We start from the raw sequence: 21,539 nt of genomic DNA, 5'->3' as shown, positions 1-21,539 counted from the left end.
AAATATAGATAAAATGCTTCAAATATATGTATATTTTATCAGCTCTAATTTGCATTTTCTGAGCTACAGGTATTGAAGGTTATCTTTTGACGATTCTGACTGAGTTTCAAAAATCTCCTCTACCATGCTAAAAGCTAAAGTCAAACTCCATTTCTACATATTATTTCTAAATTCTTTTGCTGGATATCCTTATTGTGTGTTTGCAGAGGGCAATAATCCAAAACTTGAATTTTCTATGTTGACCTCACCATTGTCGCATCATGAAAATGGGTTCTGCTCAATCAAGTTTCTTCATCTCCAAGTTTAGTGCAGGCTTCAGAATTAAATTACTTGTTGCATGTGTGGTTTTTAAACTGGTTGCATCTAAGAATGTCAGCCATTTCCATGAGGCATTTTCGGAGCAACAACAGCAACTTGCATATTAATAATCTGACTTAATTTCTTTTGTTCTAAAGCTTACTATGCAAATTATCTCCAATGGAATGCAGAGTTTTTGTCAGATAATAGATGTGTAGTGTGTGAAATCACTTTTTACTGAACTGTATTGTTTTGAATAGCACAAATGCTGCAATCTTCACATTGTGAAATAGAACTTTTATTTTCATATTCCAATAAATTAATTATTTGGCATAGAAACTAAAACACACACTCATCTTCAAAATATATAGTTTGTGTGCTATGGCACCATTCTCCTACCTGAATTTCCTGGCATTTGAATATGAATTTTTAAAAGCTGCATTTAGCTATTCACCTATCTGACTTCGATACAGTGATAGACAATAATTGGTCTATTTTATCTATCAATATACTTATACAATGCTGAGGAAATGGTAATAATCGACAGTTAGGTTAGAGGAACCAGTTCTCCTGTCCATCTACAACAAAAAATGACAGCCCAGGTGAGCTGGTTAGTTTTTGTGTGTGTGGTAAGCTTTTTCTGATGAAACATTATACTTTCATGGCCATTTTCTGAAAACCTTTTTTTGTATTGCATTAATGGTGTTAGATTTTGAAAAATTCTTTGTTATTTATTTAGCCTTTGTTATAAGACATTTGGATATAAAAATAATATAGATATTTTACGTATTCAGAACATACATTGACTGTTTAGCAGTTACAATTTCATACATTGCACCAATGTTCCCTTAATTTCCATTTGCTGTGCGTGGCCCGTTTGTTTCACTGCATGGTCTCTTTAAGATTGCCGCACAGCTGGTGCACGGCCTATTTATCCCCTGTGTGGCACATTCCCAATTGCTGTGTAAATTAAAGGGAACATTGCACTACACCATAGCTTCTTGATGCCAGTAAGATATCCAATTGGATACTTGTTGAAATCGTGGCTGGTGAGATAGTTGATGCATTGGTTTTAATTTTCCAAAATTCCCTAGATTTGGGGAAGATTCCAATAGATTGGAAAATAACCAATGTAACTCATTTATTCGAAAAGGGAGGGTGACAGAAAGCAGGAAACTACAGGCTAGTCATAGGGAAAATGTTAGAAGCTATTATTAAAGACACTATAGCAGGGCACTTAGAAAAATTTGGTAATCAAGCAGAGTGAACATAAAAAATTCAAGGTAATCAAGCAGAGTCACCATGGTTTTGTGAAAGGGAAATCATGTTTAAACAATTTATTGGAGTTTTTTGAAGAAGTGACATGTGCTGTGGATAAAGGAGAACTGGTGGATGTACTGTACTTAGATTTCCAGAAGGCGCCACATCAAAGGTTATTGCGGAAAATAAAAGCTCATGGTGTAGGGGGTAACATTTTGGCATGGATAGAAGATTGGCTAGCTAACAGGAAACAGAGTAGGCATAAATGGATCATTTTCTGGTTGCCAAGATGTAATGAGTGGTTTGCCACAGGGATCAGTGCTGGGGCCTCAACTTTTTACAGTTTATATGAATGACTTGGATGAAGGGACTGAAGGTATGGTTGCTAAATTTGCAGATGACACAGAGAGGGAAGAAACTAAGTTGTGAAGAGGACATAAGGAGGCTACAAAGGGATACAGATGCTTAAGTGAATGGGCAAAGATCTGGCAAATGGAGTATCATGGGAAAATGTGAAATTGTCCATTTTGGCAGGAAGAATAAAAAAAGAAGCATATTATCTAAATGGTGAGAGATTGCAGAGCTCTGAGATGCAGAGGGATCTGGGTGTCCTCGTGCATGAATCACAAAAGATTAGTATTTAGGTACAGCACATAATTAGGAAAGCTCATAGATTGTTATTGTTTACTGCAAGGGGAATTGAATACAAAAGTAAGGAGGTTATGCTTCAGTTGTACAGGGCATTAGTGAGACCACATCTGGAGTACAGTGTACAGTACTGGTCTCCTTATTTAAGGAAGGATGTAAATGCGTTGGAAACAGTTCAGAGAAGGTTTACTGGACCAATACCTGGAATGGGCAGGTTGTCTTATGAGGAAAAGTTGGACAGGCTAGGCTTGTATCAGCTGTTGTTTAGAAGAGTAAGAGTCGACTTGATTGAAACATATAAGAACCTGAGCAGTTTTGACAAGGTGGATGTGAAAAGGATGTTTTCTCTTGTGGGAGAATCTAGAACTAGGGGTCACCCATTTAAGACAGAGATGAGGAGAAATTTTTTCTCTGAATGTCGTGAATCTTTGGAACTCCTCTTCCTCAAAAGACAGTGGGATGCAGAGTATTTGAATATTTTTAAGGCAAAGGTAGATTCTTGATAAGCAAGGGGGTGAAAGGTTATTGGGGGTAGGTGGGAATGTGGAGTTGACGTTGCAATCGGATCAGCCATTATTTTGTTGAATGGCAGAGCAGACTCGAGTGGCCTACTCCTGCTCCTAATTCGTATGTTTGTATGTTTAAATTTACTGCCGTAATGAGTGGAAACTAGCAATGTTTGTAAATAAATGTGGCTTACTACCCACTCGAACACTTCTTCTGCATGCACCCTGGGAGGAAAAAAAACTTTTCTCCAAGTCACTTAAAGGTTCACTTTCAAAGTCCCAACTATCTAGCCTTTGACCATCCATTTTCCATTATACATCTACAGTTATTGATGTGCTCAGCTCCTTCGGTACATCTCCCATTTTTGCTCCTTCAAGTACAAGAGATGAAAACCTGAGTATACCTGGCACAGATCTGGCATTAATATTCACCACTAGGTCTGGCTCGACTACATCAAGCTCTGCCAGTCTTTACTCTCTTCTTCAAAACTATTAACTGCTATAGAATTATTCTAGACAGTAATAATAAGCCATGCTTCTTTTCTCCACTACCGATTGCCTCCATCAAAGTACCTGTCCTGCCACACTCAGCTTTATCAACAAGAGCAAGGAGTTCATTGCTTTCTTTGTAACCACATAGCTTCATGCTGCTTCTCCTTGCCCCTTGCCTACAAAGCCAAACCTCTCCCAGGTCATTTCACCTATCACTGAACCCATTGTATCTTTCTAGTTTCTCTCCCATCTCCTTGATTCCCTCTAAGCACATCCTGTCCAGGAGATTCATCTGCTGCTGCTTCAAATTCATTCTCACTAAACTCCTGACCAACCAACTAACCTTCTTGCAGCCCCCCCCACTGCCTCCATGGGAGTTGATGTTATAAATGGTTCCCTCTCCTTAGGTACTGTGTCCTTCTCTTTCAATACTGACATCATTACCCCTTCCTTCAAAAATCCCATCCTTAATCCTTCTTTCCTTGCAAACCGTAACCCCATCTCCAGCACTTTCCTCTCCAAAACCTTTGCATCTGTTGTCCTATGGCAGATCCATGTCCATCCCTCCTGCAACTCCCTGTTTGAAACCCTCCAATCAGGTTCTGCCCCTAATACAGACCCAAAATATATAGGCCAAAGGATTGACTACAAAATCCAGGGACAGATTAGCATAGCTGATTCAAATTAGCACTTTTACACCCACTCCACACGTCCACGGCCTATTAGAGGTTGGCATTCAACTGCTTCATCGTGACATTCAAAATGTTCCATGATGCATTGAGTAACATCAAGCCGCATTTGGTTGGCATAATAATGAAGCAGCTTGACTGTTTAGTTAATCTGTTTATCATGGTGATAAGCAAATTCGTTCTCTCCCTGAACATTTAGCACAGCTTCAGAACGTAGTAATTGTCAAATCCTGTTGATCCAAATATGCCAACACTGACTGATTTTGTTATGGATTGTGCATCGCCACCAGTGTTGGGAGGTAGCAAACTTCGAGCCAGTCTATGAACTTGTTCAAGAAACATTGTGCTTGTCAAACTGTTTTGTGGTTCTCTGCTCGTGAGTGCAAGAGATGGCAGAATATTTTAACTATTATTTTGTTTGAAGTTCCTTTGAACAGATGGGTTTTCTTGTCAGTAAGATAAGAGTAGCCCTCGTTTTAACGTAGCAGTGAGGTTAACCAACATAGATTTTGAACCACAGTATTTTTGTTTCCCTGTGTAATTTTATACAAGTATTTGTCTAACTCTGTTTATTATTATTTAGTTGTCCTCTGTCATCTTTTTATCTTTCAGTCAGTTCTCCATTCCAATTTTGTACACCATTTCAAACCTGCAGCATGTTATCTCCTCACCTTTTTTGATGAAACTTTTTTTTAACAGTTCTGGAATGTTCAGTCACATAAAGTGCTATTTTATTCTTAGGTCTTGTCTTCTTCATTGATGTATTCATTCAGAAGACAACTTGGTTTTCAACGGTTATGCCATATAATTTTTATTTTCCTCACCTGCAGGGAGATTTTAAGGAGTTAGGAAAGAGATTAAGGAAAAGGACCTCAAAGGTAGTAATCTCAGGATTGCTTCTGATGCCAGGAGTACAGAAATAGGAGGATAGGACAGATGAATGCGTGGCTGGAGAGATGGTGCAGGAGGGAGGGTTTTTAATTCTTCGTCCATTGGGACTGGTTCCGGGGAAGGTGGGATCTGTACAGGCTGGACAGGTTGCACCTCAACAGAGCTGGGACCAATATCCCGGTGGGCAGGTTTGGTAGTGTTGTTGGGCAGGGTTTAAACGAGCTAGGCAGGGGAATGGGAAGCTGAGTATAAATTCAGGAGGGCGAAAAGCAAAGCTAGAAATGAAAAGCAGAAAATTTGTAAATGTTTGGAAGGCAGAGCAACAAAGATTGGGAATAGACAAAAAAGGTTGTTGTTAATGGTATATACCTAAATGCATGGAGTATAGTGAATAAGGCAAATGAACTGAGGTCACAGATTGACATGTGAAAGTATGATTTTTTAGCTGTTACCGAAACATGGCTTGGAGAGCGACCAGAATGGCAGCTTAACTTTCCTGATTACAGGGTTTTCAGGCGAGATAGAGAAGGGGATAGAAAAGGAGGTGGGATAGCAATATTTATTGAAGGAACAATTACAGCCGTGAGAAGGGATGATATGTTTGCAGGATCATCAAATGTGGTTATTTGGATTGAACTAAGGAACAAAAAAAGGGGCAATCACACTGATGGGAGTGCACTATAGACCTCCAAACAGTCCAAGGGAGATAGAAGAGCAAATTTGTAGGCAAATTTGTGACAAATGCAAAAGGAATAAGGCAGTAATAGTGGGGGATTTCAGTTACTCTAATATTAACTGGGATACAGTCAGTGTAAATGGTAAAGGGCACAGAATTCCTAAATTGCATTCAGGAGAACTTTTTTTTAGCCAATATATGGCAAGCCCAACAATATGGGCGGCATTCTAGATTTAGTTTTAGGAAATGAAGCCAGGACAGGTGGAAGGAGTATCAGTGGGAGAGCACTTTTATTGGAGTGATTATAATTAGTTAGACTTAGCATAATTATGGAAAAGAACAAGGATAAAATAGCAGTAAAGGTTCTAAATTGGGGAAGACCAATTTTACTAGGCTGAGAAGTAACTTAGCAAATGTGGACCGGAAACAGCTATCTGAAGGTAAATCGATGTCAGAGCAATAGAAGTCATTCAAGAAGGAGATTCAAGGTGTTCAGAGTAAGCAAAGAAAAAGGTTGGGGGGGGGTGGTGGGGGGGACAACCAAATCTAGAGCGCTCTGGATGACGAGGTGCATAGATAAGGCAAAAATGGGAAGCTTATGTCAGATGCCAAGAGCTTAATACTGCAGAAAGCCTAGAAGAGCACAGAAAGTGTAGGGGTGGAATTAAAAGGGAAATTAGCAAAGCAAAGAGAAGGCATGAAAAAATACTGGCAAGTAAAATCAAGTAAGATTGCAAGATGTTTTATGAGTACATAAAGAGCAAGAGGATAACCAAGGAAAGAGTAGGGCCTATTAGGGACCAAAAATGTAACCTATGTGTGGAGGTAGAGGATGTGGGTATGGATCTTAATGAATACTTTGTGCTGTCTTCACAAAAGAGGGGGCCGATGATGACATTGTAGTAAAGGAAAAGAGTGTGAAATATTGGAGGGGATAAACATTGTAAGAGAGGAAGTATTAAAGGGTTTGATGTCTTTGAAAGTAGCTAAATTGCCAGGCCCAGATAAAATCTATCCAGGTTATTCAACGAAGCAAGGGAGGAAATTGGGGAGGCTCTGACCATCACATTTCAATCCTCCCTGGCTACAGGAGTCATGCCAGAAGATTAGTGAACTGCCAACATTGTACCACAAACAAGAAATGCTGGAAATACTCAGCAGGTCTGGCAGCATCTGTGGAGAGAGAAGCAGAGTTAAAGTTTCAGGTGGTTCACTGACCTGAAGCATTAACTCTGCTTCTCTCTTCACATCTGCTGCCAGACCTGAAACGTTAACTCTTCCTTGATTTTACTTGCCAGTATTTTTTCATGCCCTCTCTTTGCTTTGCTAATTTCCCTTTTAATTCCACCCCTACACTTTCTATGCTCTTCTAGGCTTTCTGCAGTATTAAGCTCTTGGCATCTGACACAAGCTTCCCTTTTTTGCCTTATCTGCAGTATTTTGCTTTTATTATGCCAATATTGTACCGTTGTTTAAAAAGGGAGGAAGGGATAATCCAATTAATTATAGGCCAGTTAGCTTAACTTTGGTTGTGGGCAGATTATTGAAATCAATTCTGAGGGACAGTATAAATCATCATTTAGAAAGGCATAGATTAATGAAGGAAAGTCAGCATGAATTTGTTAAGGGAAGGTCATGTCTGACTAACTTGATTGAATTTTTTGAGTTGACGACAAGTAGGGTTGATGAGGACAGTGGTCTTCATGGACTTCACTAAGGCTTTTGACAAGGTTCCACATAGCAGGCTGGTCAAAAAGGTAAAAGCCTTTGGGATCCAAGGGAGAGTGGCAAATTGGATCCAAAATTGGCTTAGTGGCAGGAAGCAACGGGTAATGGTTGACAGGGTGTTTTTGCGACTGGGAAGCCTGTTACCAGTGAAGTTCTGTAGGGTTCAGTACTCGGTCCCTTGATTTTTGTAGTTTATGCAAATAAATTAGACTCAAATGTAGGGGGCATGATAAAGAAATTTGTAGGTGATACAAAAATTGACTGTGGTTGACAGTGAGGAGGAAAGCTTCAGACTGCAGGAAGATACAGATGGTCGGGTCAGTTGGGTAGAAAAGTGGAAAATGGAATTCAATCCAGAGAAGTATGAAATAATGCATTTTGGGAGGTGCAACAAAGCAAGGGAATACACAACAAATGGGAGAATACTGAGCAGTGTGGAGGAATGGAAGGACCTTGGAGATCCTTAAAGGTAGCAGGGCAGGTCGATAAGGTGGCTAAGAAGGTTTATTGGCATGCTTTCCTTTCTCAGCTGAGGCATAGAATATAAGAGCAGGCAGGTTATGCTGGAACTGTATACAACACTAGTTAGACCACAGCTTGAGTACTGCGTACAGTTCTGATCACATTACAGGAAAGATGTGAGTGCAATGGAGAGGGTGCAGAGGAGATTTACAAGGATTTTGTCAGGACTGAAAAATTTTAGCTATGAGGACAGATTGGATAGGCTGGGGTTGTTTTCCGTGGAACAGAGGAGGCTGAGGGAGGGGTGACTTAACTGAGCTGTATAAAATTATAAGGGGCCTAGACAGAGGGTTCAAAAACCAAGGGACATAGATTGAAAGTAATTGGTTCAGGATTAGAGGGGAGATGAGGAAACTTCTTTTTCATCCAGAGGGTGGTAGGGCCTGGAACTCACTACCTGAAAGAGTGGTAGAGGAAGAAACTCTCATCACATTTAAAAAGTTCTTGAATATCTACTTGAAGAGCCCTGAACTGCAGGGCTACGGACTGAGTGCAGGAAGTTGGAATTCAGCTGGGTAGCTCTTTGTCGACTGGCATGGACATGATGGGCCGAATGGCTTCCTTCTGTGTTATAAATTTTCTATGATTTCTATGACTTCTGTCCTCGGTATACAGACGCTTTGCTGGGCTGCGGTTCCATGACTGGCCTCCAGTACCTTACCTAAGTAACAATATTATTCATAATTTATCTCAGAAATGATTGCTATTACCTTGCTTGGGGTAGGCTCATTGCTGAACTTCGTACTAGAAAGGAAAACTTCAATTCGAACTCTGATGAAGAATAAACACCCAAAGGATCATAACCAATCATTTCCCTTCACAAATGCTGATTGACCTGCTGTGTATTTCCAGCATTTCCTGTTTTTATTTCATTGAAGAAGGTGCTGGTCAGCAGCTTATTTGTCTGCACTGGATTGCAGTTAACTCACCACGGCAGAGACTGGCTCTAACTGATGATGGAGCACCCTAAAACCTGGGAAATTTGAATCCACTGATGTCATTTCAATGCAAATGCAGGCAAAGGTTCATCATCAGTATGGTCCAGCTTTGAGCACAAGGGATGCGTTGTCACTTATTCTGAAAGGATTGCCTTTGCCTTTCTTACCCTAGGTTGGTGCCTTTACCTGATGTGTTTACCCAGTGAACTAATGGACCTTTATATCTGAAGGAGAAAACAAACAGCGAGTTGATGAATGGGGTAAACTGGAAGACAAACAGACCATTAAAATAAGTAATGTATTTTTTATTCATTTCTTTACATGTAGGGCAATCTTCAAATACACCAGGTCCATGTTAGTCAAGATGGCCAGGTAAGTGCTTTTTAAAGATGATTTTCATTTACTTATTTGACAAATGTTCACAAGTATATATTTGCATTTTTAGAGCATGTCTTGCAAATTAGATGTTCTTTTATATCTCTGCAGTCAATTTGCCAGGGCAGTATACAGGAAAATCACTCACATTTATGGAATTAATGCCAATGACATTTTGCAGTTTTTTTTCTTTCGTGGGTTGTGAACATTGCTGGCAAGGCCAGCATTTGTTGCCTGTCCCTAATTGCCCTTGGAAAGGTGGTGGTGAGCTTCCTCCTTTAACTGCTGCAATCCATCTAATGTAGGGACATCTACACTGCTGTTAGCACCTGAAGTGCTGTAACCTGCAAGGCTATGGACCAGATGCTGGAAGGTGTGATTAGAATGGGCGGCTAGTTTTTTCAGCCGAAGTAGACACGATGGAATGAATGGCCTCTTTCTGTGCCGTAACTTTTCTATGGTTCTATGGAAGAGTGTTCCAGGTCTTTGACCCAAAAACAGTGAAGGAACAGTGATATAGGTCCAAGTCAGGATGGTGTGTGACTTGGAGGGGGAACTTTCAGGTGGTGGTTTTCTCACATACCTGCTGCTCTTGTCCTTCTCGGTGGTAGAGATCATGGGTTTAGAAGGTGCTGCTGAAAAAGGCTCAGTGAGTTGCTGCAGTGCATCTTGTATATGGCACACACTGCTGTCGCTGTGCGAACGGTGGTGGATGGGGTGCCGATCAAGTGAACTGCTTTGTCCTGGATGGTGTCAAGCATCTTGAGTGTTGTTGGAACTGCACTCATCCGGGCAAGTGGAAAATATTCCATTACACTCCTGACTTGTGCCTTGTAGATGGTGGACAGGCTTTGGGAGTTATTCGCCGCAGAATTCCCAGCCTCTGACCTGCTCTTGTAGCCACAGTATTTATATGGCTGGTCCAGTTAAGTTTCTGGTCAATGGTAATCCGCAGGATGTTGATGGTGAGTGATTCGGTAATAGTAATGTTGTTGAAGGTCAAGGGGAGCTGGTTAGATTCTCTCTTGTTGGAGATGGTGATTGCCTATCACTTGTGTGGCACCAATGTTACTTGTTGTAAAAGGTTGTGATTAAACAAAGGTAATTTTCAGTGGGAAAATCAGATTATCGTAATGGTTAATGCTATATCAATGTAATGTCTGTTAATCACATTATAAGCAGCATAAATATTTGATTGAGTTGATTTCCAGACATATTTCTTTTGGCATTGCACCCTCATAAAAATGTACTATCTCAGTCACTAAATAAGATATAACAGAACATAAGTGCAATATGAATTGATGATGCAATCATTTTATTGTCTTAAGTAAATTGAATTTTCAAGGAAAATGTTGGTATTTTAACATTTATTTTAATATGTAAATAATTTGTTCACAAGGAAAAACCCACTGTAAAGTCTTCTGGACCACACTGTTGTTCAGAAATCCATTTGATAACAGTGCATCTTTCAGCCACTCGGGGGGAATGTAATTTACTTTGTGCATGCTGCTTAATTGCCAGCAATGAAATTTTAGCTACTTTTTTTTTGTTTTGCTTTATAACTTTCTGCAAAATTTTATTAATTAATAGAAACCTTTCATCTGTCAAAACTAATGGATTTGCAGCTTTGGAACAATTTTTTACCAATAACAAATAACATTACTTCATGCATGCCAACGATCAGCATTTCAAATGGCTGTTAACATTTTGAGGGCCCAGTCAGCATGTAAGTGTTAGCTGATACAAGGCACTTCTCTTCCCCCAATGTCTCATTCTGCTTGTTGTTCCCTGCCCCATCCTGCTCAGTGGTTAATATGCCAGAAAGGACTCTCACTATTCCCGAGTGCGAATGATGCAGATTGCTATCACTGTATACATGAGATGGGAACCCTCTGTAGAATTTACATCTTCAGTATACCCGGTGACATTCCAAGCCATCAATACTGGGAAACATGCAAAGAGGAGCAGCACCTTTAATTTTAACAGCATTTTAATATAGCAATTAAATCATTTGCACAAATATTACCTCAACAGTCATTCTCCCACATTCATTTCCCTCACTACTCCAACTGACAAAAGATACGATTAGAATTAATTGCTGTTTTCAATTTTTAGCTAATTATACAATTGTATAATTACACAATTAATTGTACAATTACTGCCTACCAATCTGTTATTTTAATTTGCTTTTTATGACTAATGCAGATGGGCTGATAAATTTGTAACTGAGGAGAATTCACCAGAGCGTAATGATTTTTGCAATAAATGGCATATATTTACCGAATCTGTGCTCTAAACGGGAGAGCTGTGCTTGAAGGAAGAAAGGTTTAGAGGCTGCAACCCTGTTGTGGCAAGTTTCCAATGTGCTTGCCTTAGTGTGATATCCATTGAAGGTGCATGATTGTTGAATTTACTCCAATGTGTTAAGAATTGTTTTTATTTGGGTAGTATCTAAGTAAAATGGGATGTTGTTTGTGAAAACATTTAAAAGTATCTTCTGTTTTCATATTGTAGCTTTTTTCATGCGTACGTGTTTCAGGATTTAATTTTATTATGTAGTTCATTAGAGGGCAGCACTGCAACACTGGTAATTGTATATTGAGTAGGTATGATTCATCTTTTGGCAAAGTGGACTATTGCCCTACTTGATAATTAACAACACAAGGAGCCATTGACTGTGGCTGTCATACCACACAAAGAGTTCGACAGAGAATATGATTATTTCATATATCAAGTCTTGATCTTATTTAGCCCGTAACTATCTGCTCAACCAGATGTTCTCCATAGTGCAAATTACTTTGAACAGAATACATCTGGAATAAAGGAGGCTACTGTTTGCGCTTGGAAGTAGGATCACTATACCCCAATTCACGACAGTGATAGTAAATGCAAGTTAAGTGATGTTTCTGTGTCATTCATGACATATTTTGATGTACATTACATTATTATACCTGAGCGTCTGCAGTTGTGCACTAAGAATGTCTTGTGTAATATTAAAGGATATATAGTTAGAACAGCAACACAATAAGGCATTATGACCTTAATTTTCCGGGGGTCAGCTCATGACGTGGAACTTCAGAGCATCAGTTAGCAATTCAACCTTCTCGTCCCAACCAATTAAACGAAGTGTGCCTGACTTCCAAAAATTAAAGGCAGCTATATATGGACCTCATTAGCATGAGACTTAAGTCTGAATTGGGGTTCTCACCCAAATTCCTGTTGGAGAAACTTCCAAGCCTGCTTGTTGAGACTACACTGAGACTAGGATGCTTTGATGAAGACTGTTTATAACTTGCCACAAAGCTTACTACTTAACTCCTAACAACACCCAGTCACTGCTGTCTGTCTGTCAGTCTCTCTCTCTCATCTCTCTCTCCCACCTCTCCCTCTCTCTCTCCCACCTCTCCCTCTCTCTCTCCCACCTCTCTCTCTCTCTCTCTCTCTCTCTCTCCCACCTTTACCTCTCCCTCTCTCTCTCTCTCTCTCTCTCTCTCCCACCTCTCTCTCCCTCCCACCCCCTCCACCACCTCTCTCTCCCTCCCACCCCCTCCCACCTCTCTCTCTCTCTCCCTCCCACCTCTCTCTCTCTCTCTCTCCCACACCTCTCTCTCTCTCCCACCTCTCTCTCTCCCACTTCTCTGTCTTTGTCTCCCACCTCCCTCTTTCTCTCTCCCACCTCTCTCTCTCTCTCCCACCTCTATCTCTCTCTGTCTCTCACCTCTCTCTCTCTCTCTCCGACCTCCCTCTCTCTCTCTCTCTCTCTCCCTACCTCTCTCCCTCTCTCCACCTCTCTCTCCCCCTCTCTCTCTCCCACCTCTCTCTCTCGCTCTCTCTCTCACTGTCACTCTCTCTCTCCCCACCTCTCTCTCTCTCTCTCTCCCACCTCTCTCCCACATCTCTCTCTCTCTCTCTCTCTCCCACACCTCTCTCTCTCTCTCTCCACCTCTCTCTCTCCCTCTTCCTCCACCTCTCCTCTCTCTCTCTCTCTCCCACCTCTCTCTCTCCCACTTCTCTGTCTTGTCTCCCACCTCCCTCTCTCTCTCTCCCACCTCTCTCTCTCTCCCACCTCTATCTCTCTCTGTCTCTCACCTCTCTCTCTCTCTCTCCCACCTCCCTCTCTCTCTCTCTCTCTCTCCCACCTCTCTCCTCCCTCTCTCTCTCTCCACCTCTCTCTCCCTCTCTCTCTCCCTCTCTCTCTCTCCCACCTCTCTCTCCCTCTCTCTCTCTCCCACCTCTCTCTCTCTCTCTCACTGTCACTCTCTCTCTCTCTCTCCACCTCTCTCTCTCTCTCTCTCCACCTCTCTCTCTCTCTCTCCCACCTCTCTCTCTCTCTCTCCACCTCTCTCTCTCTCTCCCACCTCTCTCTCTCTCTCTCCCACCTTCTCTCTCTCTCTCTCTCCCACCCTCTCTCTCTCTCTCTCTCCCACCTCTCTCTCTCTCTCTCCCTCCCACCTCTCTCTCTCTCTCTCTCTCCCACCTCTCTCTCTCTCTCTCTCTCTCCCACCTCTCTCGCTCTCTCCCACCTCTCTCGCTCTCTCCCACCTCTCTCGCTCTCTCCACCTCTCTCGCTCTCTCCACCTCTCTCGCTCTCTCCCACCTCTCTCGCTCTCTCCCACCTCTCTCGCTCTCTCCACCTCTCTCGCTCTCTCCCACCTCTCTCAGCTCTCTCCCACCTCTCTCGCTCTCTCCCACCTCTCTCTCTCTCTCCCACCTCTCTCTCTCTCTCTCCCACCTCTCTCTCTCTCCTCTCCCACCTCTCTCTCTCTCTCCCACCTCTCTCTCAATCTCCCACCTCTCTCTGCTCTCTCCACCTCTCTCTCTCTCTCTCGCTCTCTCCACCTCTCTCTCTCTCTCTCGCTCTCTCCCACCTCTCTCTCTCCCTCCACATCTCTCTCTCTCTGCCACATCTCCCTCTCTCTCTCTCTCTCTCTCTCTCCTACCTCTCTCTCTCTCTCGCCCACCTCTCTCTCTCGCCCACCCTCTCTCTCTCGCCCACCTCTCTCTCTCTCTCTCCCAACCTCTCTCTCTCCCACCTCTCTCTCTCTCTCCCACCTCTCTCTCTCTCTCGCCCACCTCTCTCTCTCGCCCACCTCTCTCTCTCTTCTCCCACCTCTCTCTCCCACCTCTCTCTCTCTCTCCCACCTCTCTCTCTCTCTCTCTCCACCTCTCTCTCTCTCCCACCTCTCTCTCTCTCTCCCACCTCCTCTCTCTCGCCCACCTCCCTCTCTCTCCACCTCTCTCTCTCCCTCCCACCTCTCTCTCTCTCCTCCCACCTCTCTCTCTCCCCTCCCACCTCTCTCTCTCCCCCACACCTCTCTCTCTCCCCCCCACCTCTCTCTCTCCCCCCCACCTCTCTCTCTCCCCCCCACCTCTCTCTCTCCCTCCCACCTCCCTCTCTCCCTCCCACCTCCCTCTCTCCCTCCCACCTCCCTCTCTCCCTCCCACCTCCCTCTCTCTCTCCATCCCACCTCTCTCTCTCTCCCCTCCCACCTCTCTCTCTCATCCCTCCCACCATCTCTCTCTCTCTGCCTCCCACCTCTCTCTCTCTCCCTCCCACCTCTCTCTCTCCTCCCACCTCTCTCTCTCCCTCCCACCTCTCTCTCTCTCTCCACCTCTTTCTCTCTCTCTGCCATCTCTCTCTCTCTCTCGCACACCTCTCTATCTCGTTCCACCTCTCTCTCTATCTCTCTCCAACCTCTCTCCCTCCCACCTCTCCCTCTCTCTCACCACCTCTCCTCTCCCACCTCTCTCTCTCTCCCTCCCACCTCTCTCTCTCCCTCCCACCTCTCTCTCTCCTCCCACCTCTCTCTCTCCTCCCACCTCTCTCTCTCCCTCCCACCTCTCTCTCTCCCTCCCACCTCTCTCTCTCCCTCCCACCTCTCTCTCTCCCTCCCACCTCTCTCTCTCCCTCCCACCTCTCTCTCTCCCTCCCACCTCTCTCTCTCCCTCCCACCTCTCTCTCCTCTCCCACCCTCTCTCTCCCTCCCACCTCTCTCTCTCCTTCCCACCTCTCTGTCTCCTTCCCACCCACTCTCTCCTCCCACCCTCCTCTCTCCCTCCCACCTCTCTCTCTCCCTCCCACCTCTCTCTCTCCCTCCCACCTCTCTCTCTCCCTCCCACCTCACTCTCTCCCTCCCACCTCACTCTCTCCCTCCCACCTCTCTCTCTCCCTCCCACCTCTCTCACTCTCCTCCCACCTCTCTCTCTCTCCCACCTCTCTCTCCCTCTCTCTCTCTCTCCCTCTCTCTCTCCTCCCACATCTCTCGCTCCCACCTCTCTCCCCACATCTCTCTCTCCCACCTGTCTCTCTCTCTCACTGTCACTCTCTCTCTCTCTCCACCTCTCTCGCTCTCTCCCACCTCTCTCGCTCTCTCCACCTCTCTCGCTCTCATCCCACCTCTCTCGCTCTCTCCCACCTCTCTCGCTCTCTCTCCACCTCTCTCGCTCTCTCCACCTCTCTCGCTCTCTCCCACCTCTCTCGCTCTTCTCCCACCTCTCTCGCTGTCTCCCACCTCTCTCGCTCTCTCCCACCTCTCTCGCTCTCTCATCCCACCTCTCTCGCTCTCTCCCACCTCTCTCGCTCTCTCCCACCTCTCTCGCTCTCCTCCCACCTCTCTCGCTCTCTCCACCTCTCTCGCTCTCTTCCCACCTCTCTCGCTCTCTCCCACCTCTCTCGCTCTCTCCCACCTCTCTCGCTCTCTCCCACCTCTCTCGCTCTCTCCACCTCTCTCTCAATCTCCCACCTCTCTCTCAATCTCCCACTCTCTCACTCTCTCTCCCACCTCTCTCTCTCTCTCGCTCTCTCCCACCTCTCTCTCTCCCTCCCACCTCTCTCTCTCTCCTGTCTCTCTCTGCCACCTCTCCCCTCTCTCTCTCGTCTCTCCCCCACCTCTCTCTCTCTCTCTCTTTCCCACCTCTCTCTCTCTCTCTCTCCCCCACCTCTCTCTCTCTCTCTCTCCCACCTCTCTCTCTCTCTCTCCCACCTCTCTCTCTCTCTCCCACCTCTCTCTCTCTCGCCGAAATCTCTCTCTCTCTTGCCCACCTCCCTCTCCCTCTCCTACCTCTCTCTCTCTCTCTCTCGCCCACCTCTCTCTCTCTCTCTCCCATCTCTCTCTCTCTCTCCCAGCTCTCTCTCTCTCTCCCAGCTCTCTCTCTCTCTCCCAGCTCTCTCTCTCTCTCACCACCTCCCTCTCTCTCTCCCACCTCTCTCTCTCCCTCCCACCTCTCTCTCTCCTCCCACCTCTCTCTCTCCCTCCCACCTCTCTCTCTCCCTCCCACCTCTCTCTCTCCCTCCCACCTCTCTCTCTCCCTCCCCACCTCTCTCTCCTCCCTCCCACCTCTCTCTCTCCCTCCCACCTCTCTCTCTCCTCCCACCTCTCTCTCTCTCCTCCCACCTCTCTCTCTCCCTCCCACCTCTCTCTCTCCCTCCCACCTCTCTCTCTCCCTCCCACCTCTCTCTCTCCTCCCACCTCTCTCTCTCCCTCCCCACCTCTCTCTCTCCCTCCCACCTCTCTCACTCCCCCCCACCTCTCTCTCTCTCTCTCTCACCTCTCTCTCTCCCACCTCTCTCTCCCTCTCTCTCTCTCTCCCTCTCTCTCTCTCCCACATCTCTCTCTCCCACCTCTCTCCCACTATCTCTCTCTCCCACCTCTCTCTCTCTCTCACTGTCACTCTCTCGCTCTCTCCCACCTCTCTCGCTCTCTCCCACCTCTCTCGCTCTCTCCCACCTCTCTCGCTCTCACCCACCTCTCTCGCTCTCTCCCACCTCTCTCGCTCTCTCCACCTCTCTCTCGCTCTCTCCCACCTCTCTCGCTCTCTCCACCTCTCTCGCTCTCTCCCACCTCTCTCGCTCTCTCCCACCTCTCTCGCTCTCTCCCACCTCTCTCGCTCTCTCCCACCTCTCTCGCTCTCTCCCACCTCTCTCGCTCTCTCCCACCTCTCTCGCTCTCTCCCACCTCTCTCGCTCTCTCCCACCTCTCTCGCTCTCTCCACCTCTCTCGCTCTCTCCCACCTCTCTCGCTCTCTCCCACCTCTCTCGCTCTCTCCCACCTCTCCCACCTCTCTCGCTCTCTCTCCCACCTCTCTCGCTCTCTCCCACCTCTCTCGCTCTCTCCCCACCTCTCTCGCTCTCTCCCACCTCTCTCGCTCTCTCTCCCACCTCTCTCTCTCTCTCTCTCTCGCTCTCTCCCACCTCTCTCTCTCCCTCCCACCTCTCTCTCTCTCTCTGTCTCTCTCTGCCACCTCTCCCTCTCTCTCTCTCTCTCCCCCACCTCTCTCTCTCTCTCTCTCCCCCACCTCTCTCTCTCTCTCCCCCACCTCTCTCTCTCTCTCTCCCACCTCTCTCTCTCTCTCTCCCACCTCTCTCCACTCTCTCTCCCACCTCTCTCTCTCTCTCCCACCTCTCTCTCTCTCGCCGACCTCTCTCTCTCTTTGCCCACCTCCCTCTCTCCTCTCCCAACCTCTCTCTCTCTCTCTCGCCCACCTCTCTCTCTCTCTCTCCCATCTCTCTCTCTCTCTCCCAGCTCTCTCTCCCTCTCCCAGCTCTCTCTCTCCCAGCTCTCTCTCTCTCTCCCACCTCCCTCTCTCTCTCCCACCTCCCTCTCTCTCTCCCACCTCTCTCTCTCCCTCCCACCTCTCTCTCTCCCTCCCACCCTCTCTCCTCTCCCTCCCACCTCTCTCTCTCTCTCTCCTCCCACCTCTCTCTCTCCCTCCACCTCTCTCTCTCCTCCCACCTCTCTCTCTCCCTCCCACCTCTCTCTCTCCTCCCACATCCCTCTCTCCCTCCACCCTCTCTCCCTCCCACCTCCTCTCTCCCTCCCACCTCCCTCTCTCCCTCCCCCCTCTCTCCCTCCACCTCTCCTTTCCCTCCCACCTCTCTCTCTCTCCCTCCCTCCCTCTCTCCTCTCTCCTCCCACCTCTCACTCTCCCTCCACCTCTCACTCTCCCTCCCACCTCTCTCTCTCCCTCCCACCTCTCTCGCTCTCTCCCTCCCACCTCTCTCACTCTCTCCCTCCCACCTCTCTCGCTCTCATCCCTCCCACCTCTCTCGCTCTCTCCTCCCACCTCTCTCGCTCTCTCCCTCCCACCTCTCTCGCTCTCTCCCTCCCACCTCTCTCGCTCTTCCCTCCCACCTCTCTCTCTCTCCCTCCAGCCCTCTCTCCCTCCCACCCCTCTCTCTCTCTCCCTCCACCCTCTCTCCTCTCTCTCTCCTCTCCCTCCCACCTCCCTCTCTCCCTCCCACCTCTCTCTCTCTCCCTCCCACCTCTCTCTCTCTCCCTCCCACCTCTCTCTCTCTCCCTCCCACCTCTCTCTCTCCTCTCTCTCCCTCCCACCTCTCTCGCTCTCGCACCTCTCTCTCTCTTTACCTACCCACCTCTCTCTCTCCTCCCAGCTATCTCTACCTCTCTCTCTCTCCCCACCCTCTCTCTCCCTCCCCACCTCTCTCTCTCTCCCACCTCTCTTTCTCTCTCTCTCCCCTCTCTCTCTCGCACACCTCTCTATCTCTGTTCACCTCTCTCTCTATCTCTCTCCAACCTCTATCTCCCACCTCTCCCTCTCCCTCCCACCTCTCTCTCTCTCCCTCCCACCTCTCTCGCTCTCGCACCTCTCTCTCTCTTTTACCCACCTCTCTCTCTCCTTCCCATCTCTCTCTCTCTCCCTCCCACCTCTTTCTCTCTCTCTCCCTCCCACCTCTCTCTCTCTCTCTCCCTCCCACCTCTCTCTCTCTCTCTCCTCCCACCTCTCTCTCTCTCTCTCTCCCTCCCACCTCTCTCTCTCTCTCTCTCTCTCTCTCCCACCTCTCTCTCTCTCTCCCTCTCCCACCTCTCTCTCTCTCTCCCTCCCACCTCTCTCTTTCTCTCTCCCTCCCACCTCTCTCTTTCTCTCTCCCTCCCACCTCTCTCTCTCTCTCTCCCTCCCACCTCTCTCTCTCTCCTCCCTCCCACCTCTCTCTCTCTTTCACCCATCTCTCTCTCTCCCTCCCACCTATCTCTACCTCTCTCTCCCCCACCTCTCTCTCCCTCCCACCCTCTCTCTCCCTCCCACCTCTCTCTCCCTCCCACCTCTCTCTCCTCCCACCTCTCTATCCTCCCACCTCTCTCTCCCTCCCACCTCTCTCTCCCTCCCACTCCTCTCTCTCCCACCTCTCTCTCCCTCTCTCTCTCTCCCACCTCTCTCTCCTCTCTCTCTCTCCCACCTCTCTCTCCCTCTCTCTCTCTCCCACCTCTCTCTCCCTCTCTCTCTCTCCCACCTCTCTCTCTCTCTCTCACTGTCACTCTCTCTCTCTCTCCCACCTCTCTCTCTCTCTCTCCCACCTCTCTCACTCTCTCTCCCACCTCTCTCTCTCTCTCCCACCTCTCTCTCTCTCTCTCCCCACCTCTCTCTCTCTCTCTCTCTCCCCACCTCTCTCTCTCTCTCTCTCTCCCACCTCTCTCTCTCTCTCTCTCCCACCTCTCTCTCTCTCTCTCCCACCTCTCTCGCTCTCTCCCACCTCTCTCGCTCTCTCCCACTCTCTCGCTCTCTCCACCTCTCTCGCTCTCTCCCACCTCTCTCGCTCTCTCCCACCTCTCTCGCTCTCTCCCACCTCTCTCGCTCTCTCCCACCTCTCTCGCTCTCTCCACCTCTCTCGCTCTCTCCCACCTCTCTCTCTCTCTCTCCCACCTCTCTCTCTCTCTCTCCCTCACCTCTCCTCTCTCTCTCCCACCTCTCTCTCTCTCTCCCACCTCTCTCTCTCTCTCCCACCTCTCTCTCAATCTCCCACCTCTCTCTCAATCTCCCACCTCTCTCTCAATCTCCCACCTCTCTCACTCTCTCCCACCTCTCTCTCTCTCTCTCTCGCTCTCTCCCCACCTCTCTCTCTCTCTCCTCGCTCTCTCCCACCTCTCTCTCTCCCTCCCACATCTCTCTCTCTCTGCCACATCTCCCTCTCTCTCTCTCTCTCTCTCTCCTACCTCTCTCTCTCTCTCGACCACCTCTCTCTCTCGCCCACCTCTCTCTCTCTCTCTCCCACCTCTCTCTCTCCCACCTCTCTCTCTCTCTCCCACCTCTCTCTCTCTCTCGCCCACCTCTCTCTCTCTCTCGCCCACCTCTCTCTCTCTCTCTCCCACCTCTCTCTCTCTCTCTCTCCCCACCTCTCTCTCTCCCACCTCTCTCTCTCTCTCCCACCTCTCTCTCTCTCTCTCCCACCTCTCTCTCTCTCCCACCTCTCTCTCTCTCCCACCTCTCTCTCTCTCGCCCACCTCTCTCTCTCTCGCCCACCTCCCTCTCTCTCGCCCACCTCCCTCTCTCTCTCCCACCTCTCTCTCTCCCTCCCACCTCTCTCTCACCCTCCCACCTCTCTCTCTCCCTCCCACCTCTCTCTCTCCCTCCCACCTCTCTCTCTCCCCCCACCTCTCTCTCTCCCCCCACCTCTCTCTCTCCCCCCCACCTCTCTCTCTCCCTCCCACCTCCCTCTCTCCCTCCCTGCTCCCTCTCTCCCTCCCACCTCCCTCTCTCCCTCCCACCTCCCTCTCTCCCTCCCACCTCCCTCTCTCCCTCCCACCTCCCACCTCCCTCTCTCCCTCCCACCCCCTCTCTCTCTCTCCATCCCACCTCTCTCTCTCTCCCTCCCACCTCTCTCTCTCTCCCTCCCACCTCTCTCTCTCTCCTCCACCTCCCCTCTCTCCCACCCTCTCTCTCTCTCTCCCTCCCACCTCTCTCTCTCCCTCCCACCGTCTCTCTCTCCCTCCCACCTCTCTCTCTCCCTCCCACCTCTCTCTCTCCCTCCCAAATCTCTCTCTCCCTCCCACCTCTCTCTCTCCCTCCCACCTCCCTCTCTCCCTCCCACCTCCCTCTCTCCTCCCACCTCCCTCTCTCCCTCCACCTCCCTCTCTCCCTCCCACCTCCCTCTCTCCCTCCCACCTCCCTCTCTCCTCCCCACCTCCCTCTATCCCTCCACCTCCCTCTATCCCTCCCACCTCCCTCTCCCCCTCCCACCTCCCTCTCCCCCTCCCACCTCCCTCTCCCCCTCCCACCTCTCTCTCCCCCTCCCACCCTCTCTCTCCCTGCCACCTCTCTCTCCCTCCCACCTCTCTCTCCCTCCCTCCACCTCTCTCTCTCCCCTCTCCACTCCCTCTCTCTCTCTCTCTCCCTCCCACCTCTCTCTCTCTCTCTCTCCTCCCACCTTCTCTCTCCCTCCCACCTCTCTCTCCTCCCCACCTCTCTCTCTCCCTCCCACCTCTCTCTCTCCTCCCACCTCTCTCTCCTCCCACCTCTCCTCTCTCCCTCCCACATCCCTCTCTCCCTCCCACCCTCTCTCCCTCCCACCTCCTCTCCTCCACCTCCCTCTCTCCCTCCCCCTCTCTCCCTCCCACCTCTCCTTTCCCTCCCACCTCTCTCTCTCTCCCTCCCACCTCTCTCTCTCTCCCTCCCACCTCTCCTCTCTCCCTCCACCTCTCACTCTCCCTCCCACTCTCTCTCTCTCTCCCTCCCACCTCTCTCGCTCTCTCTCCCTCCACCTCTCTCGCTCTCTCCCTCCCAA

At 48.5% G+C, this 21,539-nt stretch overlaps 1 protein-coding gene across 19 annotated transcripts in view; it reads left to right on the top strand.

Moving 5' to 3' along the window:
* The window catches only part of banp (BTG3 associated nuclear protein), a 376,487-nt gene that overhangs the window by 208,903 nt on the left and 146,045 nt on the right, over positions 1-21,539 (top strand). For all 19 annotated transcript variants that reach the window (XR_010976672.1, XR_010976674.1, XR_010976675.1 and 16 more), the window contains one exon: positions 8,975-9,019. Coding sequence is in view for 8 of the 19 variants with exons in the window: in XM_068049289.1 (XP_067905390.1) it covers positions 8,975-9,019 (45 nt within the window). In the remaining 11 variants the exon portion in view is untranslated. The remainder of the gene's footprint in view (positions 1-8,974; positions 9,020-21,539) is intronic.

Source organism: Heterodontus francisci, chromosome 17 (genome assembly GCF_036365525.1).
Source record: "Heterodontus francisci isolate sHetFra1 chromosome 17, sHetFra1.hap1, whole genome shotgun sequence".
NCBI lineage: Eukaryota > Metazoa > Chordata > Chondrichthyes > Heterodontiformes > Heterodontidae > Heterodontus > Heterodontus francisci.
Note: the sequence above shows the minus strand (reverse complement) of the source record. Positions and strands in the feature narration are given on the sequence as shown.